Raw genomic sequence first — 27,020 nt, 5'->3', positions numbered from 1 at the left:
GCTAGTGTGGCGTGTTATTGGAATGGTGTTTGGCCTGTATGAGTGGGTGGCTGGTTTGTCGGAGTATGAGCTAATGGAGTGCTTTTGGTGCATGGCGTGTATGTAGCGTTTGGGAGAGTGCATAAGAACTTGCAGGGGTTGAATAGGACTACTCCTTCTCCGTTGTGTGGTACCGCAGCAGTGCTTCGAGGGGCGGCCATTGTTAAGAGCATAGAGGTGCGCAGCAGGATATAAGTGGGTAGAGGGAGAACCAGAACTCCTAGTGATGGGGACTGGTCAAGGCGCAGACAGGTTTGCATTTGGTACGTCAACAGTGCGCCTGCTACGCATATCTGCTCTGCAGCCGCCAAGAAAGTGGTCCTGGGAGTAAGGAGTACAGAGTACTGTGTGCTGGAAACCACGGATGTGAATTCCTGTGCAGACGGATAATTGGAAATCCAGTGATGTCAATTCCTGTGCAGATGTGGAATGGGAAAATAAGTCCTCTTGTTTGGCTTCTTCTTTTGAAAACATTTTTGACAGGGAAACCAGTGATGTCACTTCTCGTGCAGATGGATTTTGGTAAATCTAGTCATGTCACTTCCTGTGCAGAGGGGCAATTTCAGTTCAGGAGGCCAAATTAGGAATTGCCTTTTCTATTCTGATGAAACCCATTGACAACCACCTTTCTTTAAGGCCTAAATTGTCAACTTTTGTCTTCCTAGCTGCTTAGGTACATGTGTAGCAGCTCCAGGTAGTGCCTGGCTATCTTATGGTTAGTAGGCCATTTTTATTGAATTTGCATTTTATAGGAAACTACAAAGCTAAATGCTATGTTTCCCTGAGGAAATGGCAGAAAAGAGAAATCGTGTGAGAACCAGCTGAATGGTATGAAGACAAACCAGAGGCAATGGCTGTCGTTTTTTTCAAACACATTGTGAAAAACCTCTTGAAATGGGAGTAAAGCGCTACACCTGATTAAAAGACACTGCCCTGAAATAATGTTGGGATTTCCCACAGATTAATGTGCACCTGCTGAAAATGTAAGATGAAGAATATGACTTTTGGCGGGCTTGGCTACGTACCGAGACATTGGTTGTGGGTACAAATAAAATGCCAGCTGTTACTTAAGTAAGGTAGATGATTTGCTTGAAATGAGGAGGTGGGAAAGAAACTTGAGTGTGGAAGCATTATCCATTTCACTGATTGATTCATGTTCCTTCATTTGAGGAGTGAGCTAATGTGATCCACAAAGAAAATGTGATAATCACCTAAAGTCTAGTGATAAATGTATATTTGGGAGTGCTGGGAACCACTTATTTGTTAGTTTTATTTACCAGCCACACTATACTCCAAAAAGCCAACCAAACACTCATCAACTGCAGTCTCATTCATTTCCCAAGAATTTCTACCATTACTTAGTAAATAAGACAAGACAACTGCAAAACAGTAAACTAAATGTATTTAGTACATCCTATTTACAAAAGTTTTCATTTAAATATAAACTGTACATCGCCAAACCACTTTATGTACAAAACCTGAACTCTTTAATTAAAATCCACAAAAAAAAAATAAGGCCTTCTTATCCATCTCAATGTCAGCAGACAACAGCTGTCAAATAACAGTTTAAAAGAGCATGTAAACTTCTTGCTGATGGGAAATCCAATATGAAGAACGCTGACCAAGAATCACCTGATTTAAATTTTTACCAAACATAAAATTAGAATTTATATTTACAAATTTGAAGTTCGAGAGAAAAGACAGCAGATAGTTATCAGACAGCTGAAAGAAGAAAGTATGTTATTTTATCAATGCATCAATTTTAAAAGGTACAGCTTTACCAAGAAACAGTCAGTGCCTTCTTTCAATTTATTGTGACTACATCAGAATGATAGTGTTTTTGTTTTAACACAAAATACATATTTTAAAGATCAAATCAACAATGATGGTTATAGTGAAATAAAAAATAAAGATCAAGGAAAAAGTTCAACCAAAAATATTTGTTTATGGTCTTACAACTAATTGCCCACATTTTTAAAAGAAAAATATTAACCTCTTAATGATAGAAAGGAGTTTGTAGCAGTCCCTCCTCTTTCTTCAGATTCCCTGGGCACCTTACAACAGGAACACCTCTTCTTTCTCCTTCCATCTCCAGAGGTGCTGCAGCAAGATGTCAACTACTGAGCCAATGATTACTACAGCCATGTGTTTATTGTTGCCATCAACTGCATATTGCACTAAACTATACTCAGCCAGCTTGGGGCATAAAAGGGGTCAAATGTAAACCTGCCTGGAAGAGGAAAATCGCAACCACAAAAACATGATGGGCAGAGTGCTGAAACTTTTCAAATACTCACCCCCCACAAGAGGTCTGGGTTAAATCAATAGTTCTATTGCTCGCCATGCCACCCCAGTTTGGACCAAGCCATATGCAAATTAGTCTCTACTCTGCTCCCCATGGGAACAGCCCAAACTGCCAGGCTAGGACCTCCCCAGACTGGAAACAAGCATCCTGGGACCGGTTTCGGGGAATCGCCCCTCATCAGCCAGGCTAGCTTGAATCCAGTGGCACAGAGAGCAAGAGACCCACATCTGGGCATACGCATGGCCACTTAGGGCAAACATAGCAAACACAACAAGATGATGGACAGAGTGACGCAACTTTTCAAACACTCACCCCCAGTTAACAGATCTAGGTTAAATCCACAGTTTTCATCAGCTGTGCTACCCCAAAACCGGTCACAGGGGGCTTGTTTTCTGGTCCACGAAGGACCTGGCCTGGAAGTTCGGGCTGGACTGTTCCCATAAGGAGCAGGGTGAAGGCTGATTTGCATATAGCTGTGTCCAAACTGGAATGGCGTGGTGAGCAAAATAATGATGGATTCATCCCAGATCTGTGACTGGAGGTGATCGTTTGACAATGTTCAGCATTCCGTCCATCATCTTTTGTGTTGGAAGAGGAAAATCGCCCGGTTCTACTGGATCATACCAGGTATGAGTCAAATGTTCAAGCTGCCGCTGGCAAGAGAAAAATTGCACAGTGACCTTTCTTAACACTTATTGTAAAATCGCTCAACTATGACAGACCTCCAAACCGATGTGGGTGCTCCTTGAATGCACAAAAAGCAACATGGCAGTCAAAATATCAAAACAGCACACCAGAAAGATTTCAAATCTTGGCCAAAGAGGTATTTCATCATAAGCACTTTCAACCATATCATAATACCAATGGGCAACAGGTGGAAAACGTAGGCAAAGGAACCACATTCTATAAGGCAAAACTTATTTTAAAACAGACCACTGTGAAACTGAAAGTTAATAAAGTACATATGTTTTCAACTAAAACGGATAGAACACAAATGGGATACAATGGTAAGACCACATTGAAAGGTTTCATGGTAATGTAAATGTGACATAACTGTCAGCTAATGCTAAACATAGTGACTTTTTGGAAGACGTGTACCCCTTTGGTTTACAACGTTACACAGTTCATCCCTTCCTGAGAATACACCAATCGAAGATATGTATGAGCCTGCCTCGTCAGTGACCTTGGGTGCTTCCCTAGCAAGAAGGTTATTTAGTACGGCTAGTAGATACGGGGGGGGGGGGGGGAATCCATGTCCACGAGCGTTCACAGTAGAGTTTTACAACTTGCAGATTTAGCAAATGGAAGCTTCACATTAAAGTAAATATGCTAAACAGTTTATCACAATGTGGTAATCTCAACTTTGTGTTTGTCCAAAACTGGAAACAATTATCTTTCTCTTTTTTAAATAAATATTTAGACACTCCATGTGTCTTGAAAACTACATGCAGGAGATGGATGATCCACCTGTGATGGAACCAAAGCACTTTGGTTGACAGCACTCCAAATGAACTTAATAGATTCTAAAATAATAAAAACCTTTTGAACAGAATCACAAATTGCTTCTCAAAACTACAGTTAAGGTTTGTGCTGATCTGAAGAAGAGCAAACACAATAAAGGGGAGGTTAAGGCAGATTACATCTTAACTGGGTAGCATACTTGTTTTGTTCCAGAACACAAGCTGCACAGTGTTCAATGTGTACGGATAGTTGCGAGATTATTTCTGAATAAAATTTAGGGCAACTTGCCCTTCTGCCCCTGCACACCCTGCCTCCTCCACCAGCACCCCATTGCCCCCCCAGCACCCGCCCCTACCTGCCCCCCCAGTCCCCGCCCGCCCTGCTACCCCCACCGTCCTACTCCCCGGGATGAGCAGAAATATTTGTAGAAAAAGCTAATCCTGCTGAATATGACTTTTTAGTTTTCAAAACGTGGTCTATGGAGATGTGACCTACTGGGGAAGATTGCAATTGGCTGCTGGCTTGCAATCACAATGGCACAAGGGCCCTTTTAACTACTTAGAACAGGGCGTAAGTTAAGACCATTCCAATTTGCTGCTGGCACTCTTAAAATAGCCCCTATGCTAATGGTCTGCACATGCATGAGTCAGTAGTTTTGAAATGGTACATTACGAAATGACAGCCTACTGTTCAACTGTTTTTTCTAGCCCCAGTAGGCAAATCACATGCAAATGGCAGCATTGCGCCTGCGTACCACAGACAAAACAAAATAAATAACACGCCTAGACCGAATACTATTGAGTGGCATCTGACAACATTTAGATCATTAGCACATCCTAGAGAAGAACTTGAAGTCCAAATACAATCAGTTAAAGAATCCACATAAAAACACTAACATTTTTTCATTGAATATCACTCGAACTGCAAAAGAGGACATATTAGCAATTGTTGGCAAACAGTTGTATCTGGGAGAAAACTTTTTAAAAAATCTACAGCAAATTAAATCCTGTAAAACATTATAAAAAAATACTGTTGGTGAAGTAAACTGTTATATATATATATATACTGCCAGCATCCAAGCAATATCATGGCCATGTTATATGTTGAATCTTCTTCTTTGCTTCAGGTTTTCCTTCCTCCTGTAAAAAAAACAATTATTTAGTTTTGTGATATTTAGCAAGCCGTTATCATACAATCGGGAACTGAATGTTCATCTCCACAGCAAAATCGTGTGCACAGTGTGGGACAGCAATGGCTCTGTTCCATCAATACCAGACACAAAAAGGCATTTCCACATTGTCTGGAACTTTGAATGAAAAAGACTAGTGTGCAGCAGTACATCTACCATAGACTACCTAAACTGTTAAAAAAAACACTGAGATATAAAGTAGGCACATAACTATTCCAGGGACTACAAAGTGAGTTACAAACCACAAAGCCAAAGAAAATCAACGAGTGGGATGTATTACTAGGTCAACTTTCTGAAAGTCCCCAAGAGGTCTTTAGCAAACCAGTCCCCAAGATATCTTTAGCAAACCAGTCAGCTGCGCTTTCTGGAAGGCTGCGACCTAAAAACAAAAGACATTAACACTACCCAACAGCAAGACATTTTGCAGACCCATATTTTCAAGACAGGAATTTGTTAAGGTTCTATGCCATAGAACTGGTGAAATTTGACAAGACTTTTATTCAGCAGTACCTCTGTGCATCAGTAAAAGACATCTACAAGAGAGCAATCCAAGTGATATACATGCATAGAAATACCAGTAGAGGCCCATGTCATACAGGAGAAAGCAAAAGTATATCCACTCCTCCAAAAGGTACCTCATGTCCTCCTCCAGTGAGTGGGAGCCCGAGACGTGGAGGAACGAGGAACACAGGTAACCAAGTGAGGACAGAGATAATATATCCTACAGTCAGAAAAGAAAAGGTTACAAAAGTAACTGAGGTGGAGACAGAAAAACAAAGCTGGAAACTGCAACACAATGTCACAGAGCAGGAAATGGAAGCAGCTCGCCCACTTCAGGAAAACAAGGGCAACCGTCCAAGAAACAACACCACTGACTGAGGAAGGGCGCCAGCTGGCAATAGCAGGAGACGCAAAAACAAACAGCATGTGGAGAGTTCACTATGAAAGAGGAAGACTGCGAGGGGAAACAAAGCATCAGCGGAAACCAAGGGCAATCGATAGTCGATTATGACAATCGCACACTGCCCAACATTTGGAAGCAGGGAAAAATGTGTAAGAAACCTGACCGACGCTTCTTGGAAAAGTGAGGAAAAATAGGATAGAAAGAGAAACCTAGCTTCTTGGGACATAAGGATACAAGACAAAGAGCCAAACAACCAGAGGGACTGGTGTCCCAGGTGAAAAGAAGAGAACTGAAAGAACAGCAGACACAACAGCTAAGCAACGGGTGCGATGGCAGAGATGTATAAAACAAAACCCGTAGGAGGCGACAGCAGCGACCATACCCCAAGTAGGTAGGAAGAACAGCGAACAGGTAAAAACAAAAACAAGAACATCAGATTGCGGAAGATAAGCAGCATCAGGGGCACAATAAAGAAGAAATGGGGTGGGGGGCACACACAAGAAAACAGTGCCCAGGCGCCATCGAAATAATATACTAACAAGATGCCGATACCATAAGGGCATCGGTGGGGAAAGGGGAGGTATGGAACATAATGTGAGTAGGAGAAAATCCATGTGCCTCACAGAGTAAAACAGAACAAAGAGAAAGGTCCACATCGCAGATGGTCGAAGATCGGTACAAAAGATGACCAGGCCAAGAGCGTGCCTGCCTGTAGTACCAGTGTCACCCATACAGAGAGGGCAGAGAAAAGAAGAAATGGAGTTCCTATAAGGGATACTAAGTATATAGACAGGTTACAAAATGCCGTTAAGGCACACAAAATAAGGTACCCGAAAATAGAGAACAAGGCCACCGTTCATCAACACAATGTAACAGAAAGCCCGCCACAGAGTATGCATTCAGGTAGAAAAAAAATCTGCAAAGCAAGATGTGTTCCAGATGGCTGGAAACAAAACAAGTAATTACCAGCAAAATGAGAAGAAGTAGCTGCAGAAAACCGGACCACCACATCGGGTTTAACCCTGGAAGTACTTCACCCTATGAAGGCAGACAAGAGTCAAACCAAGGGGAATTTTTTTTTCCCCGACAACCTTAGTACAACGAATAGTTAAGATTCCGCACCACCTTGACCATCTCTGAACCGACATATGGCTGAGTCGGCATGTGCCGCGAAAAGGGAGACGCCATCAAAAGGCATGCCAATTAAAGTAGTTTGTACAGCCTCCAAAAACCTGTAAGTACTCAACCATGCACGCTGATGTAGAGCTATGGAAGAGGCCATAGCCTGACCAACAGAATTAATGGTATCTATACCACAACGGATCCGGAGAGTGGCAGCTTGCTGCCCATCACGTACCTGTGGAACAAGAGCATTCTGGGCTTCCTCTGGAAGGGACGGCAAGAGGCGTTCAACTGAGTCCCACAGGGCGTGGGAGAAGTGGGCGAGGACGCAAGAAATGTTCAGAGAGTGCAGGGCAGTGCGCGAAGAAGAGAAAATACGCCTTCCACAAGTGTCGAATTTTTTGGCCTCTCTCTACGGAGAGGAGGGAGAAAATCTATATTTTGGGTGGCCAAATCAGCCTGAACCACAAACCTCCTAGTAGAGGAATGTCTAAGGAGACAGGAGGGATCCCTCGGGGGCCGGGCGATGCCTGTAAGAAATACAGCAATCCACAGGGGACCCATTTCATGTTTAGCGCAAACACCTGGTAGGATATCGAAAATTCAGTAACTATAAGGAATTACAAGCTCAATGTTAGACTGGTCAGGATGTAGAACGCCAAGTAAAGGGTCTGTTGACAATTCCACAGAAGGAAGTTGTACATCCAGTACAACCAAAACTCGATTCAGTAGGTCTGCCAGAGTGGAACTCTACTCTATAGCCAAACCAGGAGGAGAAAGGAGGCTAGAGAACATTTCAAGCCACTGACGCCACTCAAGTCGAGTAACCAGCTAGACTGCATAGGGTGTGGAGCACTCTCCGAAATGGGTGGGGACACACCACACTGTCTGCAGTATTTAGACAACCATGGTCCTCAAAAGGAAAAACCAGAGGATGGGAGTCTAAGACGATCAGCTCCATCGACGCCGTAACCAAAGCCGGTCAACGTTGAGAAGGTGGCGCTCTGAAAGAGAGTGGATCGGCGTCAACTGCACCATTATGGGGGGTCGGCAGACAAGAGTCCAACGCCAACATCAGAATCGATAGACCAGAAGCAAGAGCCAAAGGGGGGAGCCCCGATGGGTTGTGCACCGGGGTCAATAAGGTGTCGGACACAGGAGGCCGACCTGAAGCCAGGGGAGAACCCACTAGTGAGGTCACAGGCACAACTTCACCCACTTCCGTGGGCCCCGAGGGTGCTCCAGAGGGAGGTGACAATCCAAGAACAGAATGAAGAGTTTGAGAATATTGTCTCATGTGGGTCAAAGATGCCATGGCCCCAGGATAGGTAGGGAGACACTGGGCAGACCCACGCCAGACACTTCAACAGAAGAGTGGAGATCGGCGGTGGGTGGCGAAGGCGGGCGGCACTGTGACTTCGATCTCAGATGGTTACCGCTGGACGTCAAAAGAGAATGACGCCCGCTGGAACAGCTCCTAGCGTGGATTCGCCATCGGTCTGTAGAGCTCGTAGGCGATCGAGGATGATGAGAAGACTGATGACTGTGATTTCCATGCCGCAAGGAGCTTCATTTGATGCTCCCTGCAGACTTTCGGTCAGACCTGGCAACAGAAGTCACAAACTTCAGAGTCTTGGTGCTCACCCAGGCATCACATGCAAACCGAGGGAGGGTTCGTGGCAGACATCTGTCGTCAACAGGACTCACAAGGCTTGTACCCAGAGGACATTGAAGAAGGGAGAAAAAAGGGCACACTGTTCTGTCGACCAAAAAACATTGAGTAGGCCGAAAAACGACCGGAGGAACTGCAGTTCGGATCCGCGTTGCTAGTGTGGAAAAGAAGAAACTGATGTCAGTGCATTGGGCGAGGGCTTATATGGACTCCGTTCAGGAGACTACGTTACTGCGGAGTCGCTCGAAGTCCTCTACTGACGTGCAGAGGTACTGCTGAAAAAAATTCTGGATCCAGTCTGGTACCTGGCGAGGATTCTTAGATAAGGAATTTGCGGCTACATGTCTTGATCAGATGATATGATTAAGCATCTGTGCTTGGTGCCGATGTGGAGAATATTTTGAAATCACAATATACCTGCGTACACGTTACTTTGCAGCACATAATTAATTGATTTCCACCTTTCAATAATGTTATTGAAAATATGTCCTCAGTTAGTTGATGTGCCATAGGTACTGAAACTAAAACGTATACATATGATAATAGAACATGGTATTTACTTATTTTTACTTGAAGATGGTGCTCATATCAGCTTCTGAACGCAGTCCTGTTTTCATTCCTATGTTTTACAAATATGGTTTACCATTCATTTGCCTTGTACGTGAGCAATGCTGCTTGGCATCCTAAACAGGTTGTGAGTTGTCACTATTTGGGAATAAAAAATATGGATTGAGCTGGGCATCCAGGGTGAGCGCTAATTTCTGTTCATTCGCGTTTTGGAAGACATATCTACAGCTGGTAGCTCCTACTAGAAATGCATTAGTCTAAAAAAATAACAGGAAGCTAAACGAAGCAAAACAATCATAATATATAATATATATATATATACATATATATTTATAATTAATGCAATTATCACTACAATGCAAAGGTCAAATTCATTGGATCCTTATAACAAGGGAACCATTGCTGCTACATACGCTATAACCACAAAATAAATGTTTTTTTAACCTTAGCACTAGGGCAGTTTAACATAAAGAACATGGGAGGTCAAACACTTATTAAAATCTATTTTGCACCAACAATTTGCATTTACACTTTATAATAGTCATAGATATCAAACAGGGACTTCATTACAACACAAAGTTACAGACAACAGTCTCATATATGACTAACAGTAAGTGTTTGACCGGAGAAAATCAAATATACTGTGTAAAATATTACGTGTATTTATGTCAAATAAATTTAAAATTATGTATTTATTAAGGTATTTTAAATAGGATATTTATGCATTATTTTGCAGTAATCACTGTGGATTTTCAAAACCTAGGTTTAATGAGTCGGTCTTACATACTATGATAAATTGTGTAGTATGAGTTTTGTTTCTATAACTAAATGGTTTTATTTCAAATTTGCGCGCTTCTGAGGACGGCAGAATGGTGCTTCACAGCTGTGTGTGGTTGGGAGAGTGGGGGCACAGAGTGCATCGTGTGGGAGTGTTTTATTGTGGTGTGCGATGACCAGAGATGCTATTTTTATGGCTGCGGTGTGTACCTGTGATTCAGCGCGGGGAGGGCCCGGAGGGAGGACCCAGGGAGCCTTTCCGGGTCATGCCTATAACTTTGGTGTGGGTGGTAAGGTCAGAATTCTGTTTCTTTTCGGTCCGGTGTAATCTGTTAGGGAGAGACAACTATTTAAATTTACAACAAACATCTGTTATTCAGCGCCAAGACATCTTTCTGGGAGAACGCGTGCTTTACAAATACAAGTTATGTTGTGTTGTGTTGTTATACTCCTGCTGAGTACCTGGGTGGTCTCTGGTGTTTGTTTGGTGGGTGGGAATTTTAAGGAGGTTCACAGTGTGTGTGTAGTGGTTGTGTGTGGTTGGGAGGGTGTGGCCTCACAGAGTGTGTCGTGTGGGAAGTGTCCTGGTGTCGTGTGTGATGACCAGAGAGATGCTCGGTGTCCGGCTGCTTGTATGTTTGAAGCTGCACTTGAAAGATAAACGCATCGGCGTCCTAGGTGGCCCTGTGGGCAGTGCAGAGAGCCCGGTGCAGGCGCGTCTGGCCAGGGGTAGCCAGTGGGAGCCTAGATGGTGGGTGATGTGGTCACTTAGTCCAGGGTGTAGTAGTCACCTGGCCACTGCTTTCTGTGGCGTTTGAAGCCTTCAGAGTCGGTGGACTAGTGCCCCCAGGTACAGCCCATCCGGGACGGGATAGGGTGGGGGTAGGCCTGACCCTTCTGTTGGAAACCCATGTGCGGGAAGACGTGAGGAGGGGCCAGTGATAAAAGCGCTTCTGGTGACGTCATTCACTTGGGGTCAAGGCCAGGCTGGGCTCACTCCCAGGTTTGTTACGTCAGTGGATTTCCCAGTATGGGGCTACAACGTCATTAAACGCAACACCCTTGGTGAAGATGAGACCCCCGCACCCGCTTGCTCTAAAGCGTCTATGAGGATGTTTGACCAGTGTATTCTTTGTGGACCCGCCATTTGCTACCCGGTTTCATTTGTTCTCCTTAAATATTTACATGTGTGCCAGGCGGGTGGCCTCTCCTTGTGTCCCTGCTGCTGGGGGTGGACAGGCGAGTGACTGTCATGCGAGTAAATTCCTCGGGTAAATGCTTTGTGTCCCCAAAACCAATGATGGTGTCATATATACTTACAGCCAACTTCAACCTGAGCCTAAATGTGAATGTCACAGCGTGTAGAGATGGCTGAACAGCGCTATGGGGCTTTCCTTGGAGGACCTTGCTACTGCCTCCATGTGAAGCCAACGCATGCGCACTCGGTTTCCAAAGAGCGCCTGTTCCGAGATTAGATTAGTTTGAAGATTTATATAGCCCGTGCGGGTATCCAGGCGCTGTGCATCGACACGTGGAGAGTAAGTGATTTGCCCAGAATCACAGGATGCTGTGCCGATGCTGAGACTCGAACCTGGAACCCCAACTCCCGAGTCGCCAGCTCTGGCCGCTGGATTATAGTTTGAATGTAAAGGAAACTGCCACAGATCACACGGAGCGCTTTCTGGCGCGAGGCTGTCTTGACTAATTAACCTAACACAATGTAACACGTATTTGTAGACGAATGTGCCTTTTATCCCAGTCGTATTCAGTCACCTTGGGCCGGATATATCCCCTGAAGTGTTAAGAGGCAAACGCGACCGCCATTGATAGAGATAAAGCTTGACATTTAAAACAAGGAGGAAGAGACGCAGCGAGACGACGTGCGCGTGCACATCGCCTGTCCAGGCGCGCACATGTCTTGGACCCCTTCGGCCAAGATACCGACAACAATAGATCTCGCCAAGGCGAACAGCACGCATGCTCTGCGTCGCTAGGCGAGACCTAATGACTACTGTGCAACCGTTAGTCAGTCTCATCGGCAATTTAAACAAAATAAACTTAAGAACGTAAGTCTCGGGAGTTAAATTAGTTTAGTTCTCTGTGCTAGCAGTGACAGAATTATCTGAAGTATAGTGAAGTAAAGGGCTAAGTTATAAACAACTTTTAACGTTATTAGTGCAGATTAATTTATCAACCCTCGAATATTGCATCTCAATCATACATGGTATTATGCAGTTCTTTAATTCAGACGCCTGCATCAAATTTAATTTAATTATCGATTTCTAATCGGCTACTATGTTAGCAAACCCGCTGTCTCAATTTTGTCAAGTGAGCTGAATGCACATAATTAACTTTTGCCATTTCACGGGCAATACTGCCGCCCTGTGGCACTCACTCGTACTTACAGAACTTAATAAAACTATTAGATGAACATATTGGTTTTCGGTTTTCAGAACTAAAAGGGGAAAAAAAACTAAAAGGAAAAAAAAAAAAGATAATAAGGTTTCGTTACAGGACCTATGCGGTAAAGGTGCAGCAGTAAAGGTGTTAAAATGGTTCTAACACAGTGCATTAAAGAACAAACATTGGCAATGCCAATAGGTTTCGCCCAAGCGAGATATATTGGCTTTGCCAATGCCTTTCTAAAATGTTGCACAGCGGTCCGAGCTGCTGCGCTACATAGCCTAAAGAAAAAAGACAAATGCGATAATACGTGGCTAGACTATCAAAGCTTTTTTTTAACCTAAGCTAGGCACGTACAACCAAGTTCAAAAATGTATTTTCCCTATACTTAGAATGCTGTTGATATTCTTGAACAAATGCCCACTGCGGTTACCAGTGTAGCTAACTGGAACACTGAGCATGGAGAGGCTGTGGCGTTACGACTAACTTTGGAGCTGGGGAACCAGGTTCGAGTCTTGGCGCCGGCTGAACATCCTGCGATTCTGGGCAAATCATGTAATCTCCCTGTGACTGTAAAAATGAATGTGCTCTGGTGCAATGTAACTAGCACTCATGTAGAGCACTCCAAGTCCTTCCAGTCAAGTTTGCGCTAGGTAAAGCAAGCTGTGACTAGCGACTGGGTGGGGAAGCGAGCTGGTGGGAGGGACAGGCCAGCAAAAGGGGCATGCAGCGACATAAGTGAGGTGTTGGTAGGGATGGACAAGCAATGAACAGAATTCGGATGATGAAACAGAAAACAAATGAAATACAGTATGTTACAAGTGCCCAGCCAGTGGAAGGACACTGGCCGCCAGAAGCAGTTTCTGGCCCAAGCTCCTCTGCAAGGATGAAGACGTACATTTGAGCAGGAAGCTGCAGGAAGGAGGCGGCGCTGACCAACAGGAAGAAAGGAAAAAAGAGTGATGTGGGAACAAACCAATAGTAAGTAAAGTTAAGTAATGGGTAGGCACTAAGCCCCTTCCAAGATTTTTGTATTTATTCCAAGACATTTTGCAAGCACTGTGTAGGTGAAATCTAAAAATGGACATCAAGTTGTAAAGTGCAGTTTGAAAAACAGTTTGATCGAGTGTAGTTACTTTGGAAAGCATGCAACTAATTGCCACTTTTAAAACCAGGAGCATTGTTTGCAACGGTCACATAGTAATCTATAATTTAAGCACATTGGAGAGCTATTGTCACAGGTAAAGGGCCTTCTTCTCTCTGTCAATTAGCACCCTTGAAGTAGTGTAGCAATTAGTTAACAGCAGCCAAAGGAGAAACAAGCATTTGCAATGCAATAGGTCTCGCATTTGCGCAATTTTAAGCTGTTGGCATTGCAAATGACAATGCCTTTTATTTATGTTTTCAAAACCAACACATAGATAAAAGGTTTGTCATTTTACAATGCCAGTAGCTCAAATACTCGCAAATGCGAGACCTATTGCATTGCAAATGCTTGTTTAAAGGAGGCCTCAAACTGGGTCTCTATTGGGCTCTGTTGTGTGCCCTGGCACAGGCAGACCGTTTCTTTCCGGACTGCAGTGACAGCAGGCACATGGATGTGCACTGCTCACACTGCTCACTTCTCACTAGTGGAGAAGTTACAGCATAAGGTCATGCCAGGTGAGGTTGTAGGGGGAAGGGAAATCCCTTTAAGAGGATCATTTTCTCTCTGGATTTCCCTTGTCTTTTTGAAACTCAGGAGCAGCAGCATTGCCTTGAGCCTTAATTATATACAAGCCATAATTGATGCTTATTTATCTTATGCAAGTAACAACCATTGACAAAGCCAATAGTCCTGACTTGTTGTAGGTATGATGTTACTTGTTGTATCATATTTGGATGAAATTACAGAAACGGCAAAATACAAGTCATAGGTTTTTAGCTGAAGTGTTTTAAGCCACGCCCTTAATTACATTGGCCACGCCCCTTTGAGAGACCCCCGCCCCCGTTTTTTCATCCCACTTAAAGCCCTGAGTATACCTGTGAGTGCGAGCTGAGAGTTCCCTGTAGGAAAGGAGTACGTTAATGAGCGTGAGCATATCCTGTAGGAGAGGAGTACGTTAATGAGCGTGAGCATATCCTGTAGGAAAGGACAAACTGCATGTGCTACCGCTGCGTACAGGATACTGAGCGTGGGCAGTAAATAGGTTGAGGGAGAAACCACGAGCTGACATGGGAAACATCCCTTTGTTAAATCTGCGCATATAAACAGCGCGGGGAAGTTATAAACAAAGAGGGGAGAATGTGGCGTAGCGGCCAGAGCTACCATAGTTGGAACCGGATTCGAGCCTCGGCAACATCCTGCGTTTTTGGGCAAATCACTTCATCTCCATGCGCCTACCAATAAAATAACTTGCCCTTGTGTAATATAACTGTTGCTAATTTAAAGCGCTTCAATACCTTTAGGTCGAGTTCGCACTATAAAAACAGCAAACATAAAGACGGTCAGCAACACACCCACACGCTTGTAAACCTGGCACACACGCTTTGAGTGAAAGGACACACCCAGGGCTCTGTGACACACCCACAGGCGTGTAAACGATTGGTAAATCACACAAGAAATAATGGAGCACAGGAGGAGCCAGGCCCAGTCACAAACGTAAGAGACGGAAGTGACACGTCGCCAGCCGGGAAAACACAAGCTGAGCACACCCACCCCTCACAATAATCAAGATACAGAACTCAGAGGCGCCTACAGGTCCCCGGACAGACATCACACCCGGGATCTTCGTCACCCCAACAGGTGGGCACAGGCACACCCAGATCTCCAGGGGGAGACACCCCAGGTGTCACGCCCACAAACAGACACAGATTCTCAGAGAGGCGCACACAGAGAGAGGTCTCCGGACAGAAATCACATCAAGGGATCCTCAACACCCTAACAGGTGAACACAGGCATACGCAGATCTACAGGTGGTGACACCCCTGCTCGGGTGTCACGCCCACAAACAGAAACAGATCCTTAGAGAGGTGCACACAGACCGCTAGCTGCCAGAGAGGTGTGACGCGCCCACCTATGAGTGTGTACAAGTAAACACACAAGGACACAACCTAAGCAAGAACAGCTGCTCTACTGGGGTAATTCGAAGACAGGCGGAGAAGCACAGGGTTAGCAGGCACCACGGATCCGTGCACTCAAGGATGACCCAGATGGAGTAGTTTCTTTTCTGTAACTCCAGTTCTGTAGTAGGGGTATCTCTGTTATAGTCATAATCTAGTGAATAGTCCCGCCCATGTGCGTGGACCCCGGAGCAATAAAAAATAATCTCTAAAGGTGACAAATCATGCAGACCTGCATACACCTTTAAGAGATAATTTAATTTAAAGACAGATAATGCAGCCTATACCCACAGGCTACACTGTCCAGTACTTCAACTAGAATTCCACCAACATCCACAAACAGCACTGCCTGTCTAGCTTTTCTCCACATAGGAAAAAGCCATGCCTCTACCAGCAAAAGCCTCTGGAATGATAGAGAGGAAGGAGTGGACAGACAAGCCCCATAGGCTGCCATTATGTGGCTTAGAAGAGGATACTGTGCCTTTAAGAAAACTTTCCAGATTTCCAGAACATTCCCCAGTATCCCAGAATGCCCAGCAGGTCCCATTTACTTTCAGTTCTTTTTGAAGGCGTAGCACGCCAGACCTGTAGCATTCTACATATGAATACATATCTCTCCACCGGGGAGGAGGGCGGGCGCTTATGACTATAACAGATACCCCTACTACAGAACTGGAGTTACAGAAAAGAAACTACTCCTTCTGTAGTAGGGGATCTCTGTGTATAGTCATAATCTAGTGAATAGAATGGCAAGCCCATCCCCACACAACAACAGCGGTGGAGAACAACAAGACAAAAAACCACTACTGTGCGAACAAATTTCGCAGCGAAGCCTGCCCAACCTGAGCATCTGCCCTGGCATCCGAGTCCAGACAGTAATGCGCAGCAAAGGTATGGACCGACTTCCAAGTGGACGCCTTGCAGATTTCCGCAATAGGAACATTACGCAGCAAAGCCGTCGTGGCAGCTTTGCCCCTGGTGGAATGAGCCTTAGGCTTACCCTGTGAGAAGTTGGCCTGATGTATGATGTCACTAGTTCTAGTGTACACCTTATATCAGTCCAAATACCCTTATGGTGATTGGTTGTAAAGTCAACCTTATAGACCAGCTATCCTAGTGGTAGCATGGACAAGAGCAGTCTTAGGCTAAAATCTGAATGGCATGTGAAGCCAGCTGTGATACCATATATAATCCCTTGAATACCAAATGAAAGGACACCACAACAGATATATATCAAAATAAAGTGTATTTATTCTAGACAAACCCTCAGCACTCTTTATGAGATTAGAGGTAAGAACAACACAGTCTTATTTATGCATACATTAAGTCACACAGGTAAGTAATACAGTTAGGCCCTAGGGGCCACGCAAACCATATACTAAGTAAGTGGTATAAGGACCACTGTCACGGAAATAGGATAGGCCTAGGGAATCGCTGGGGCTACACTACACTAGCAAAGGTTAGGAAGTGGGAGGCCCACGGGATTCAGGTGCAGAGTGGAAACACTCACGCGTAATGTGTATAATCGATAGAAATAGTACAGTTTTGAATTAAATAGATTTAGGACACTTCCGGAGTAGCTAGGAAGTCGAGACTGGAAAACTAGACACTAGGATAGTCACTACCCTGATGAGCACCGGAGTACCCAAGTTACCTAGCCCACAGGCTGCGGGTGCATAGGGGTGAAGTTGCGTCGGGTTTCGTCGTCGACTCCTATGGATGCCTGAAGCAAGATGCTGACAGGCAGTCAGTGAAGAGTGTCCGGTGGATCCCAAGGCTGGGATCAGGAAGAAAGGATACCTGCAAGCAGAGGGGACAGAGTCAAGGTCACTAGCCAGTGACCACGTGGAACCAGGAAGGAACCAGGCGATGTCGTGAAGATTGCAGGTGAAGGTGAAGCTTGTCGCTGCAGCCACGAGGACCAGGGAACGTCGAGGACGACCAGGACCAGGAGGCGAGCTGTCCCACGAAGGCTCTTGCGGTCGGCGGCGTCGAAGTTGGACTAGGACTCACCAAGCCTTGGCAAGCGGAACCCACGAAGAACGGAGGACTTGCTTCTGGTGCAGACCAGGAAGGTCTGGGGTGCTTCTCTTTTTCAAAGAAGCGGGAGCCAGTCTGGAGGAGCCAAACCAGCGCTGAAGTTTTCAGGGTGCGTCGTCTCAAAGGCCACTAGCCAGCGGGCAAGCAACCGGACAGACGCGGCAAGCAGGTAAATGCAGAAGGGCCCCACGCAGGACTCGTGGAGTGTGGGGGGCTGAACTTCGGTGCAGATGGTGCTTGGGGTTGGGGCTTCTCAATCCCCGGTGCACAACTTCGAGGGTGCCTCAGAAGCTGCGCTTGAAGATACTAGCTACTTTTCCCAGGTAGCCGGTCCCACGTCTCTCGTCGCCTCCACGGATCTCAGCACGGCTGTGGATGTGGATCAGGGTCGGAGAAGTCTGGAAGTCAAGGCTCTGGTCGGGCTCTGCAGTCGGTCCCTCGTAGAACTGGAGCAAAGCAAAGGGTAGTCTCTTGATGGTGCCTGTTTGCACAGGGTAGCCACTCCTTGGCCACAAGGGAGATGCTTCAGTCTTCTTCTTTCGTCGAATGTCGAAGGTTCAGAGTTTCTGTTCAAGTTGCAGGTTCAGGATAATCTAAAGTCTTGAGGCCAAACTCCCACTCTTATACTAATCTGGGGGGCTGGGATACCTGCTAGGTCACGCCTTATGGGTGGGACCTGGGAGGGGGGTGGTTACACCCCCTTCCCTTTGTCCAGTTTCGCACCAGGACTGGGGCTGGAGTGCCCCAGCACCGGTTTGAACTGGACTATGCATGGGACACCTTGTGTGCACCAGGCATGTCTCATTCCTTTCAGCCCTCCCTGCCCCAATACACTAAAGTCTGTCTGGGGAGGTGCCAGCACCTGCCCAAGCAGGAAACCTATAGTCCAAGCCTCCCTTGCCGGGATCACTCCCAGCAGCAGGAGGTCAGACTTATGTCTGTGGCAGCAGCATCCATTTTGTGATGCTGAGGCTTTGGTTAGAGTTAAACAGCAAAGTAGGATTTTAACATGTCTCTCCCTCTAGAAGGGGGGAATAATATCCTCATCACCAGAAATGGTATGGGGGTATTATTCCAAAGTGTTAGACACCTTACACAACATGTTTTGATAAAGCCAAACCATAGTTACCATAACCGTTTAAGATTATAAGGCACTTTAAGAGTATATGGTAGGCTATATCATAGAACAGCTATAAGGACATGGTTCCGAAAGCTGCAGACAGGCTCAGCTCATGCTAGAGCACCATCTCACATGTTACCAAGCACTCTGCCTCCAGGATTGTTAAGGCCTGCCATAGGAGTGGCTGATAGGTACACATGTGTCTATATATAAGGTCGATATAGATATACTATATCTAAGCAAGGGGTGATTACACAACCTTGCCCCAGCTGAGTGATCAGCCAGTTGTGTCTGATTGGAAGGCCAGACCAGGGGTGGCATAATACATGCTGCAGCCCCTGGGAGGCCTAGGGTACACCTATGCCCTGGGTACCTAGGGTACACTGTACAGGGTCCAACACGGTGATCCTTACCAATTGGTTATGTACCTAGGGTACATGGAGTCCATTTTAAAGAGAGCAGACAGCCTGAGACCCTGAATGGCAGGATCTCAGGCCAACTAATTCGAAAAACCAGCTAGACACTAGGCAAAAAGTTGGGGGTAACCATAGACAGATATCCACCTTCCTACATACCCCCTAAGGTCTTATTAGCCTTTTGATAACACAATTGTATGCAGGACACAATCCACCGAGAAATGGACTGCTTAGAGGTCGCAAGACCAGTCCTGACTGATCCATAATTAACAAACAATTGGTCAGACCTACGAATATCCTTGGTCTTATCCAGATAAAATTTCAACACCCTCCGAACATCCAGGGAATGGAGAGACCTTTCCGTTGGCGAAGAAGGATTCTGAAAGAACGTAGGTAAAGTTATGGTCTGGTTGACATGAGTCAGAAATAACCTTAGGAAGAAATTTAGGGTGAGTACGCATCACAACCTTAGCAGCATGAAATACAGTATAAGGTTCTTGACAACATAATGCCTGAAGTTCACTCACCCTGCGGGCCGATGTAATGGCCACTAGGAACGCCGCCTTCCAGAAGAGGTGCTGCAATGAAGCCTTGTGAATGGGTTCAAAAGGCTCCTTCATCAGTCTGGACAGCACCACATTCAAGTCCCAGGAAGGCGAGGGAAGTCTGACGGGAGGAAACACTTTCTTCAAGCCTTCCAAAAAATCCTTGACCACAGGGATCTGAAAGAAGGAAGTCTGTGAAGGGCATTTCCTGTAAGCAGTCAAAGCAGCCAGATGAACCTTAATGGAATGGAAATTAAGGCCAGACTGCGCCAGATGTAAAAGGTATGGAAGGATGACATCTTCCTTACATGTCGTCGGATCAAAGTTCTTGGACTTACACCAGATACAGAACCTCTTCCACTTGTAAGCATAGGATGTCCTAGTGGAAGGTCGTTTAGACTCCTTCAGTATGTCCATACAATCGTCTGGTAGATTCAGATGGCCATATTGCACTATTTCAGGAGCCATGCCGCCAAACTCAAAGACGAGAGGTTGGGGTGCACCATCCGCCCCCCGAACTTCGTCAAAAGGTCCGGCCTGCACGGCAACCGCATGTGAGGAAGGAGAGACTGGTGAAGTAGGTCCGTGAACCACCACTGCCTGGGCCACTCCGGGGCGATCAGGATCATCCGCGCCCTGGACTGGGACAGCTTGATGAGCACTGCCGGAATCAGGGGAATGGGTGGAAAAGCGTACAGAAAGCTGTTCGACCAATCGATCCATAGCGCATTCCCCAGCGTCCCCCGCTGGTAGTACCTGGATGTGAAGTCTCGGCATTTGCTGTTTTCGGCGGTGGCGAACAGATCTACGTCTGGAGTCCCCACCTTGCGAAGACTTCTCCTAGTACTTCGTCGTTTATGACCCATTCGTGGTTTTCCTGAATCAGCCTGCTCAAGGCGTCCGCCTGAGCATTTTGCACCCCTGGCAGATGCGTGGCCGTAATCGTCAGTCCTCAGGCCAGCAGCCAGCGCCAGATCGCCTGCGCCTCCTGCGACAGAGTGCGCGATCTCGACCCCCCCTGCTTGTTGAGGTAATACATCGTGGTTGTATTGTCCGTCTGTATCAGCAGCGAGTTGGTCTGGAAGGACGGAAGGAAGGCCTTCAGTGCCAGGAAGACAGATCTGAGTTCCAGGAAATTGATGTGGTACGTCGATTCCAAAGGAGACCACTTTCCTTGAATCTGCAAGTCCCCGGAATGCGCTCCCCAGCCCTGGAGAGAAGCATCCGTCACGACACTCGTCGTGGGCATGTCCTTGTGGAAGGGAACCCCCTTGAGGAGCTTTTCCGCCGAACACCACCACTTCAGAGACTGAAGAGCATGCAGCGACAGTCGTATCTTGTCGTCCCAAGAGCCTGTCCTCTGATCCCACTGATCCTCCAAGCACTCCTGCAGTGGTCTCATGTGTAGCCGTGCGTGAGGCGTGAGGAAGATACAGGAGGCCATCGATCCCAGTAGAGAAGACACCTTCCTCACTGTCGTCGATGGAGTAGTCCTGAGGTCCTGAGCCTTCCGAAGGAGTGATAACCGTCTCTCCTCCGAAGGAGACCCGCTTGCTGACCGCGTATCGATGGAGGCTCCCAGGTACTGTATGCGCTGGACCGGAGTCGGGACCGATTTGGACATGTTGACGTGTAACCCCAGCTTGTGCAAGAGAGCGCACGTCCATGGGAAGTGATCTTGAGCTTCCGAGAAGGATGAAGCCTTGATCAGCCAATCGTCCAGATACGGGTAGACAAACACCTTGTTCCTTCGCAGATGTGCCGCCACCACCGCCATGCACTTCGAGAAGGTCCTGGGCGCAGACTTTAGCCCGAATGGCAGTACTGTGTATTGATAGTGATTGGCGCCGACTTGGAATCGCAGGAACTTCCTGTGCTTCAGTGCTATGGGCACATGGAAGTACGCATCCTGTAGATCTATGGCACAGAGCCAGTCTCCCCGTTGCAGCTGAGGGTAAATCTGGTGCAACGATAGCATGCAAAACTTCTCTCTGCGAATCCATTTGTTTGCCTGTCGCAAATCCAGAATGGGCCTGAACTCGTTCTTGTCCTTCTTGCGAACGAGGAAGAACCGAGAGTACAGACCTCTTCCCCTTTGAGACAGAGGTACCTCTTCTACCGCCTTTTTTCTCAACAAGATGTCTGCCTCCGCCTGGAGCTCTCTCAGCTGGAATCGAGAGCTGACCGGCGGAATCGCTGGAGGCGGGCTGATAAACCGAAGACTGTATCCATTGCAAACAATATTCAGCACCCACTTGTCCTGAGTAATTTTTCTCCACTCTGCCGGAAAAAGTTGAATGCTTCCCCCCACTGGAGTGGGTAACGGTTGAGGGGGAAGTCGCCGCTCAGGGCCGAGACCCGGCCGGGCCCTTGGTAGTGGTAGTAGCCTGCTGGCCTCCTCTACCCCTCTGGCGCTTCTGGAAGGGCTTGCGGAACTGCTGCTGTTGCTGCTGCTGTCCCGAACCCTGCCCACGCCCTCTGCCCGAAGACCCGAACCGCCTCTGGAACGGGCGCTTCTTCTTCTCGGCCTTCTCCAACCCGACGGCCGTCAGGGTTTCAGCCTCCGCCTTCATGCGGGCCATCTCATCATCCGCATGTTTCCCGAACAGGGTTTCCCCCGAGAAGGGCAGGTTGGCCACTCTGTGCTGCGCCTCTGGTTTGAGGGACGTCATGCGCAGCCACGAATGTCGCCTCTGGTGGACGCCATGACAGTAGGCATGGGCGGTCAACAAGGATACATCCGCCGCCGCGCCGATCACCTGATTAGAAACCAGCATGCCTTCGCGCACGGTTTCCAAGAAGTCCTCCTTCTTGTCCCGGGGAAGCAGGTCCGCATACTGCTGCAGGGACTCCCACAGGGCCCGGTCGTAACGGCCCAACAAAGCCCCTGCACTTGCCGCCTTCATGGTGGTGGCGGCGGTCCCACACACCTTCCTGCCCGCAGAATCCAGCCAGCGGCTTTCTTTGTCAGGCGGGACCGTCGATGAAGGGGCGGTCGCATGTTGTTTCCTCGCCGCCATCACGATGACCGAATCCGGCTTCGGGTCCACCCTCAAAAAGGTAGGGTCTGACTCCGGGGCCCTATACTTTTTCATGAGCCTGGAGGGGGCGGCCTTCGTCACCGCGGGAGTGAGGAACAGCTCCAACGCGGGTTCCACCAGTCCTGGTACAAGGGGAAGTAGAGGGCGAGACAGATGTTTCTTATGAAGTGTCTCGAATATCACGGACGTCGTGGGTGTTGGAACCGTCACCGTGATACCCAACTTTGCTGCCCCTCTCAACAGCACCTCTTGGAAAGAGACCAAATCGTCCACCGGAGACACCCTAGTCCCCGGCGAGTCCGACAACGTCGGGGAAAAATCTCTGGTCGAGGATCGCGTGTGCGACCTGGACCTGTGCCTCCTACGGCGTCGTCCTGAGTCCGACGATGACCGTCCATGGCTCCGTGATCTTCTCCTCCAGAGAGAGCGGGAGCGCGACCTCTTCAGCTTCGGTCTGCCCGCCGGTCTAGTCGTTCCCGGAGACCGCGGGCGTCGTGGCTTCGGAGTCCCCTGCGGCGGAGTCGGGTACCTCGGAAGGGAAACCGACCGCGGGGGAACCGCCGGCAGCCCCAATGGAGTGCGTGGCAACGACCGAGGTGGAGGCGGCGGAGGCAGTGTCCGCGGCTGTGGAGGCGGTGGTGGTGGTGGAGGTGGTGGTGGTGGCGGCGGTGGTGGTGGAGGCGGAGTCGGAGGTGGTGGGAGAGGAGGCGGTGACGTAGGCATCCGAGGAGGCGTATACACCACAGAGTACACCGATCCCGATGACTCTCTCTTCCTCGACGTCGATCTTCGCCTCGACGTCGACCTTCACTTCGACGTCGACGACCTGCGCCTAGATGTCGACGACCTGCGCCTCGACGGCGACCTTCGCCTCGACGGCGACCTTCGCCTCGACGGCGACCTTCGCCTCGACGGCGATCTGTGCCTCGACGGCGACCTTCGCCTCGACGGCGACCTGTGCCTCGACGGCGATCTGTGCCTCGACGGCGATCTTCTTGACCTCGAGCGTCTCGACGTCTATCTCCTCTTCGACGGCGACGTCGACAGTCTCCTCTTCACCGACGGCGAACGGCGATCTCCCCTCGACGGCGAGCGCCGACGCCGGGTCCGATCTCGACGCCGACTGCTGGACGGCGCCGTAGACGGCGTCGTCGCCGAAGATGCCGATGTAGTCGACGGCGGCCTATTCAGGTCCCTCGACGTCGACCGTCGACGCCGCTTCTCCCCAGAGCCCTGGGGAGACGGCGAACAGATGGTAGTCATCCTCCTAGACGTCGACGCCCTCGACGTCGACGGGGAGTGGGAGCGCTTACTGGTCTTCCTGCCCCTGGGGAGCCCCCCAGAGGCCTCAGTATGGGCCAAATCAGCCCCTCCAGACCCACCTGGTGCCTTCAGCCTTCTCTCCTCCAGGACTTGAAGCCTGATTTTCATTCTGTCCCTCAGGGTCCTGGCTGAGAACGAGTGGCAGATATCACAGTCTTCAGGCACGTGGGACTGGGGAAGGCAACCTATACACACCTCGTGTGGATCAGTTTTAGCCTTCTTTCGACCACATTCCGGGCACTTGTCGAACAAGCCAGGCATGTTGACAGTACCAGCCACTAAGTACTTGAAAAAGTGACAAAAATTGTCAAAAACTACAATAAACCCTTGAAAAGGGGAGAGCTCAATGCTCCAGGGTCCTGCTAGCAGGAGCCGGAAAAAAGAACTGAAAGTAAATGGGACCTGCTGGGCATTCTGGGATACTGGGAAAAGTTCTGGAAATCTGGAAAGTTTTCTTAAAGGCACAGTATCCTGTTCTAAGCCACATAATGGCAGCCTATGGGGCTTGTCTGTCCACTCCTTCCTCTCTATCATTCCAGAGGCTTTTGCTGGTAGAGGCAGGGCTTTTTCCTATGTGGAGAAAAGCTAGACAGGCAGTGCTGTTTGTGGATGTTGGTGGAATTCTAGTTGAAGTACTGGACAGTGTAGCCTGTGGGTATAGGCTGCATTATCTGTCTTTAAATTAAATTATCTCTTAAAGTTGTATGCAGGTCTGCATGATTTGTCACCTTTAGAGATTATTTTTTATTGCTCCGGGGTCCACGCACATGGGCGGGACTATTCACTAGATTATGACTATAACAGAGATACCCCTACTACAGAACTTACGGTATTATTGTTTTTATGTGCCCGCCCCCCCTTTGGAGACCTGGGTCACCAGCCCAGCCACTTCTAGAAGGTTCTCCGCAATATTTTTATTTCCTGCCCACCTGTCACGCCACCCCTGGCACCCTCGGGTCTCCGTCCCTTCCAGAAAGCTCGAGCTGCTGCATGTCAACAATAAACACACGCCCAGGGCTAACAGCCTGACGAACGCTACGCCCCTGGACGACTTCCCATCTATATTTATGCATCAACAGGCCACACAGAGCATGGAGCCACTGCACGAGCACTGACCCTCGGAGCAGATTCTGCGTGTGCTCCCCCATGCCGCAATTTTATCCATCTCGGAAGGATGAAAGACTGCGCTGCGACTGGAATCTATGTCCACAAGCTCGACTATTGGGCACCCTACTTGCACTGAGAGACACGGCTGACGTGAGCAGACTTACTACATAGGCACTCAGACCCTTCTTAAAATACATGTATTTATTAGAAGAATGAAGGTAACCATTCTTTAACTAAGCCCCTAAAATGTCTGCGAATATTAATGTAGTACAATACACGAGAACCGCTGAAAATATCGCAGGCCTGGGGCAGAGTCAGTGTAATGGGCAGGTCCCAGTTTCCAATGTTAGTGAGGTAGCTCAGCGGGTTAACGTGGCTCGTAACTGCAAATGGTAAAGGGCGCATGTTCACACCCTGTTTTAGACTGGTCTTCCCACAGCAGTACATGGTGGACTATGCTAGTTAGCCCCCCTGCATTAGAAAAATGTTGCTGCAAACTTGTCCTACCAACATCTAAACGTAGCGTTGCCCAATGACTGCAGCTTCAAAGAGCCTAGAAACGATGATATTTAAAGTGTTTTGCCCTATAGCATCCTATACACACAGATAGCACAGCGATCTACACACACCTGTGAGTTGCTGAAGAACTCTCAACCTGTTGCACTCAACTAGGAATAAACCGCAAACAGGTACATCAATCCAGTCACAGTTCACTGTGCGTAACAACCCAGACAATGAGATATGCGGGGTATAAACTCTCATAAGTTAACTCGGTGGGTTAATGCCCTGCCACGGCTGCCTGCCTCTACGCAGCAACATGTTCTGCGGTAGTTTGCGCTCGTATACTCCACAAGTCACTTACCTCAAAGAGGCCAGTCTCCAGCGGGAAGTGCATGCTGGGGGTCCGAAAAGCCGGGGAGGAGGTCAGTGTCAAAGAACCCCTCGCCGAAGCACTGGTCTAAGAGGTGGCTGGGGAAGAGGTGGCCTGGGAACCAGGGGTGCCTCATCCAGGGGTGGCTGATGGTGATGTCCATGGCGTCTGGTGCAAGGGTCGCGGAGGTATTCCAGTATCAGATCTGGAGCTTCTCTAGTGCTTCCTGCAGTCATTGTCCACCAGGCGCCTCCTCTCTTCCTTATATACACGCGCCGCGGCGCCCTGGAAAGAGCCAGAAGTTTACAGCAGAGGACCGATGCCAGCGGAGGGCAGATCATTCCAGGCGTGGAGCCCTGGGCTAATTGTCACCAGGGAGATGAGGTGGGCGGGGCGGGAGAGCCTCCAGGAGAGGGGGGTGGGGGTGAGAGGGAAACAAGCGCTTGCCATTGCGGGAAGGCAGCCGCTGTTTATTTTTGCATCGCACTTTCACTTTAAGTGAAAGCGCGATGCAAAAATAAACAGGTGGCGCCCTGTCTCCTTATGGGACGGCCCATCCGGACTGGATCTCATGGCTTGTTAAAATAACACGCCTCCATGAGAAAAGAAATTGCTTCACGACAACCGTGAAGCAGGCTATTCAGTCCGGATGGGCCGTCCCAAAAGGCGAAAGGGCACCTGCAAAAAAAACCTCATTTCCAATGGCAGGCCACCGTTTAGCATAAACGGTGACACCTGCCACTGAAAATGAGGGACGGGGCTTTAAGCCCCCTTCTCAAATCTCTTCTCTCACAATAGATATCGCCAGCGCGAGCAACGAATGTGTGCTGCAACGCTAGGCGAGACCTAAAAAGGTGTGAACAAGCAATCACCAAAACAGTGGCCCAACTAAAGATCAGGCAACTTGAAGATCCATGTTATAATCAAACTAAGCATTTACAAAGGGGGTAGTTTAGTTTCCTCATAGCTACCCTGCACATTCTTAAAAGAATTAAGTACAAACAACATTACTCCCA

General features: G+C 48.0%; 1 protein-coding gene across 2 annotated transcripts in view; it reads right to left on the bottom strand.

Moving 5' to 3' along the window:
- Positions 1-1,423: 1,423 nt before the first annotated feature.
- The window catches only part of TSLIG2 (tRNA splicing ligase complex subunit 2), a 78,347-nt gene continuing 52,750 nt past the window's right edge, over positions 1,424-27,020 (bottom strand). For both annotated transcript variants that reach the window (XM_085622609.1, XM_085622608.1), the window contains one exon: positions 1,424-4,944. In XM_085622609.1, coding sequence (XP_085478735.1) covers positions 4,891-4,944 — 54 coding nt within the window. In that variant the 3' untranslated portion in view covers positions 1,424-4,890. The remainder of the gene's footprint in view (positions 4,945-27,020) is intronic.

Source organism: Triturus cristatus, chromosome 8 (genome assembly GCF_964204655.1).
Source record: "Triturus cristatus chromosome 8, aTriCri1.1, whole genome shotgun sequence".
Lineage (NCBI taxonomy): Eukaryota > Metazoa > Chordata > Amphibia > Caudata > Salamandridae > Triturus > Triturus cristatus.
This window is presented reverse-complemented; position numbering and strand designations above follow the sequence as displayed.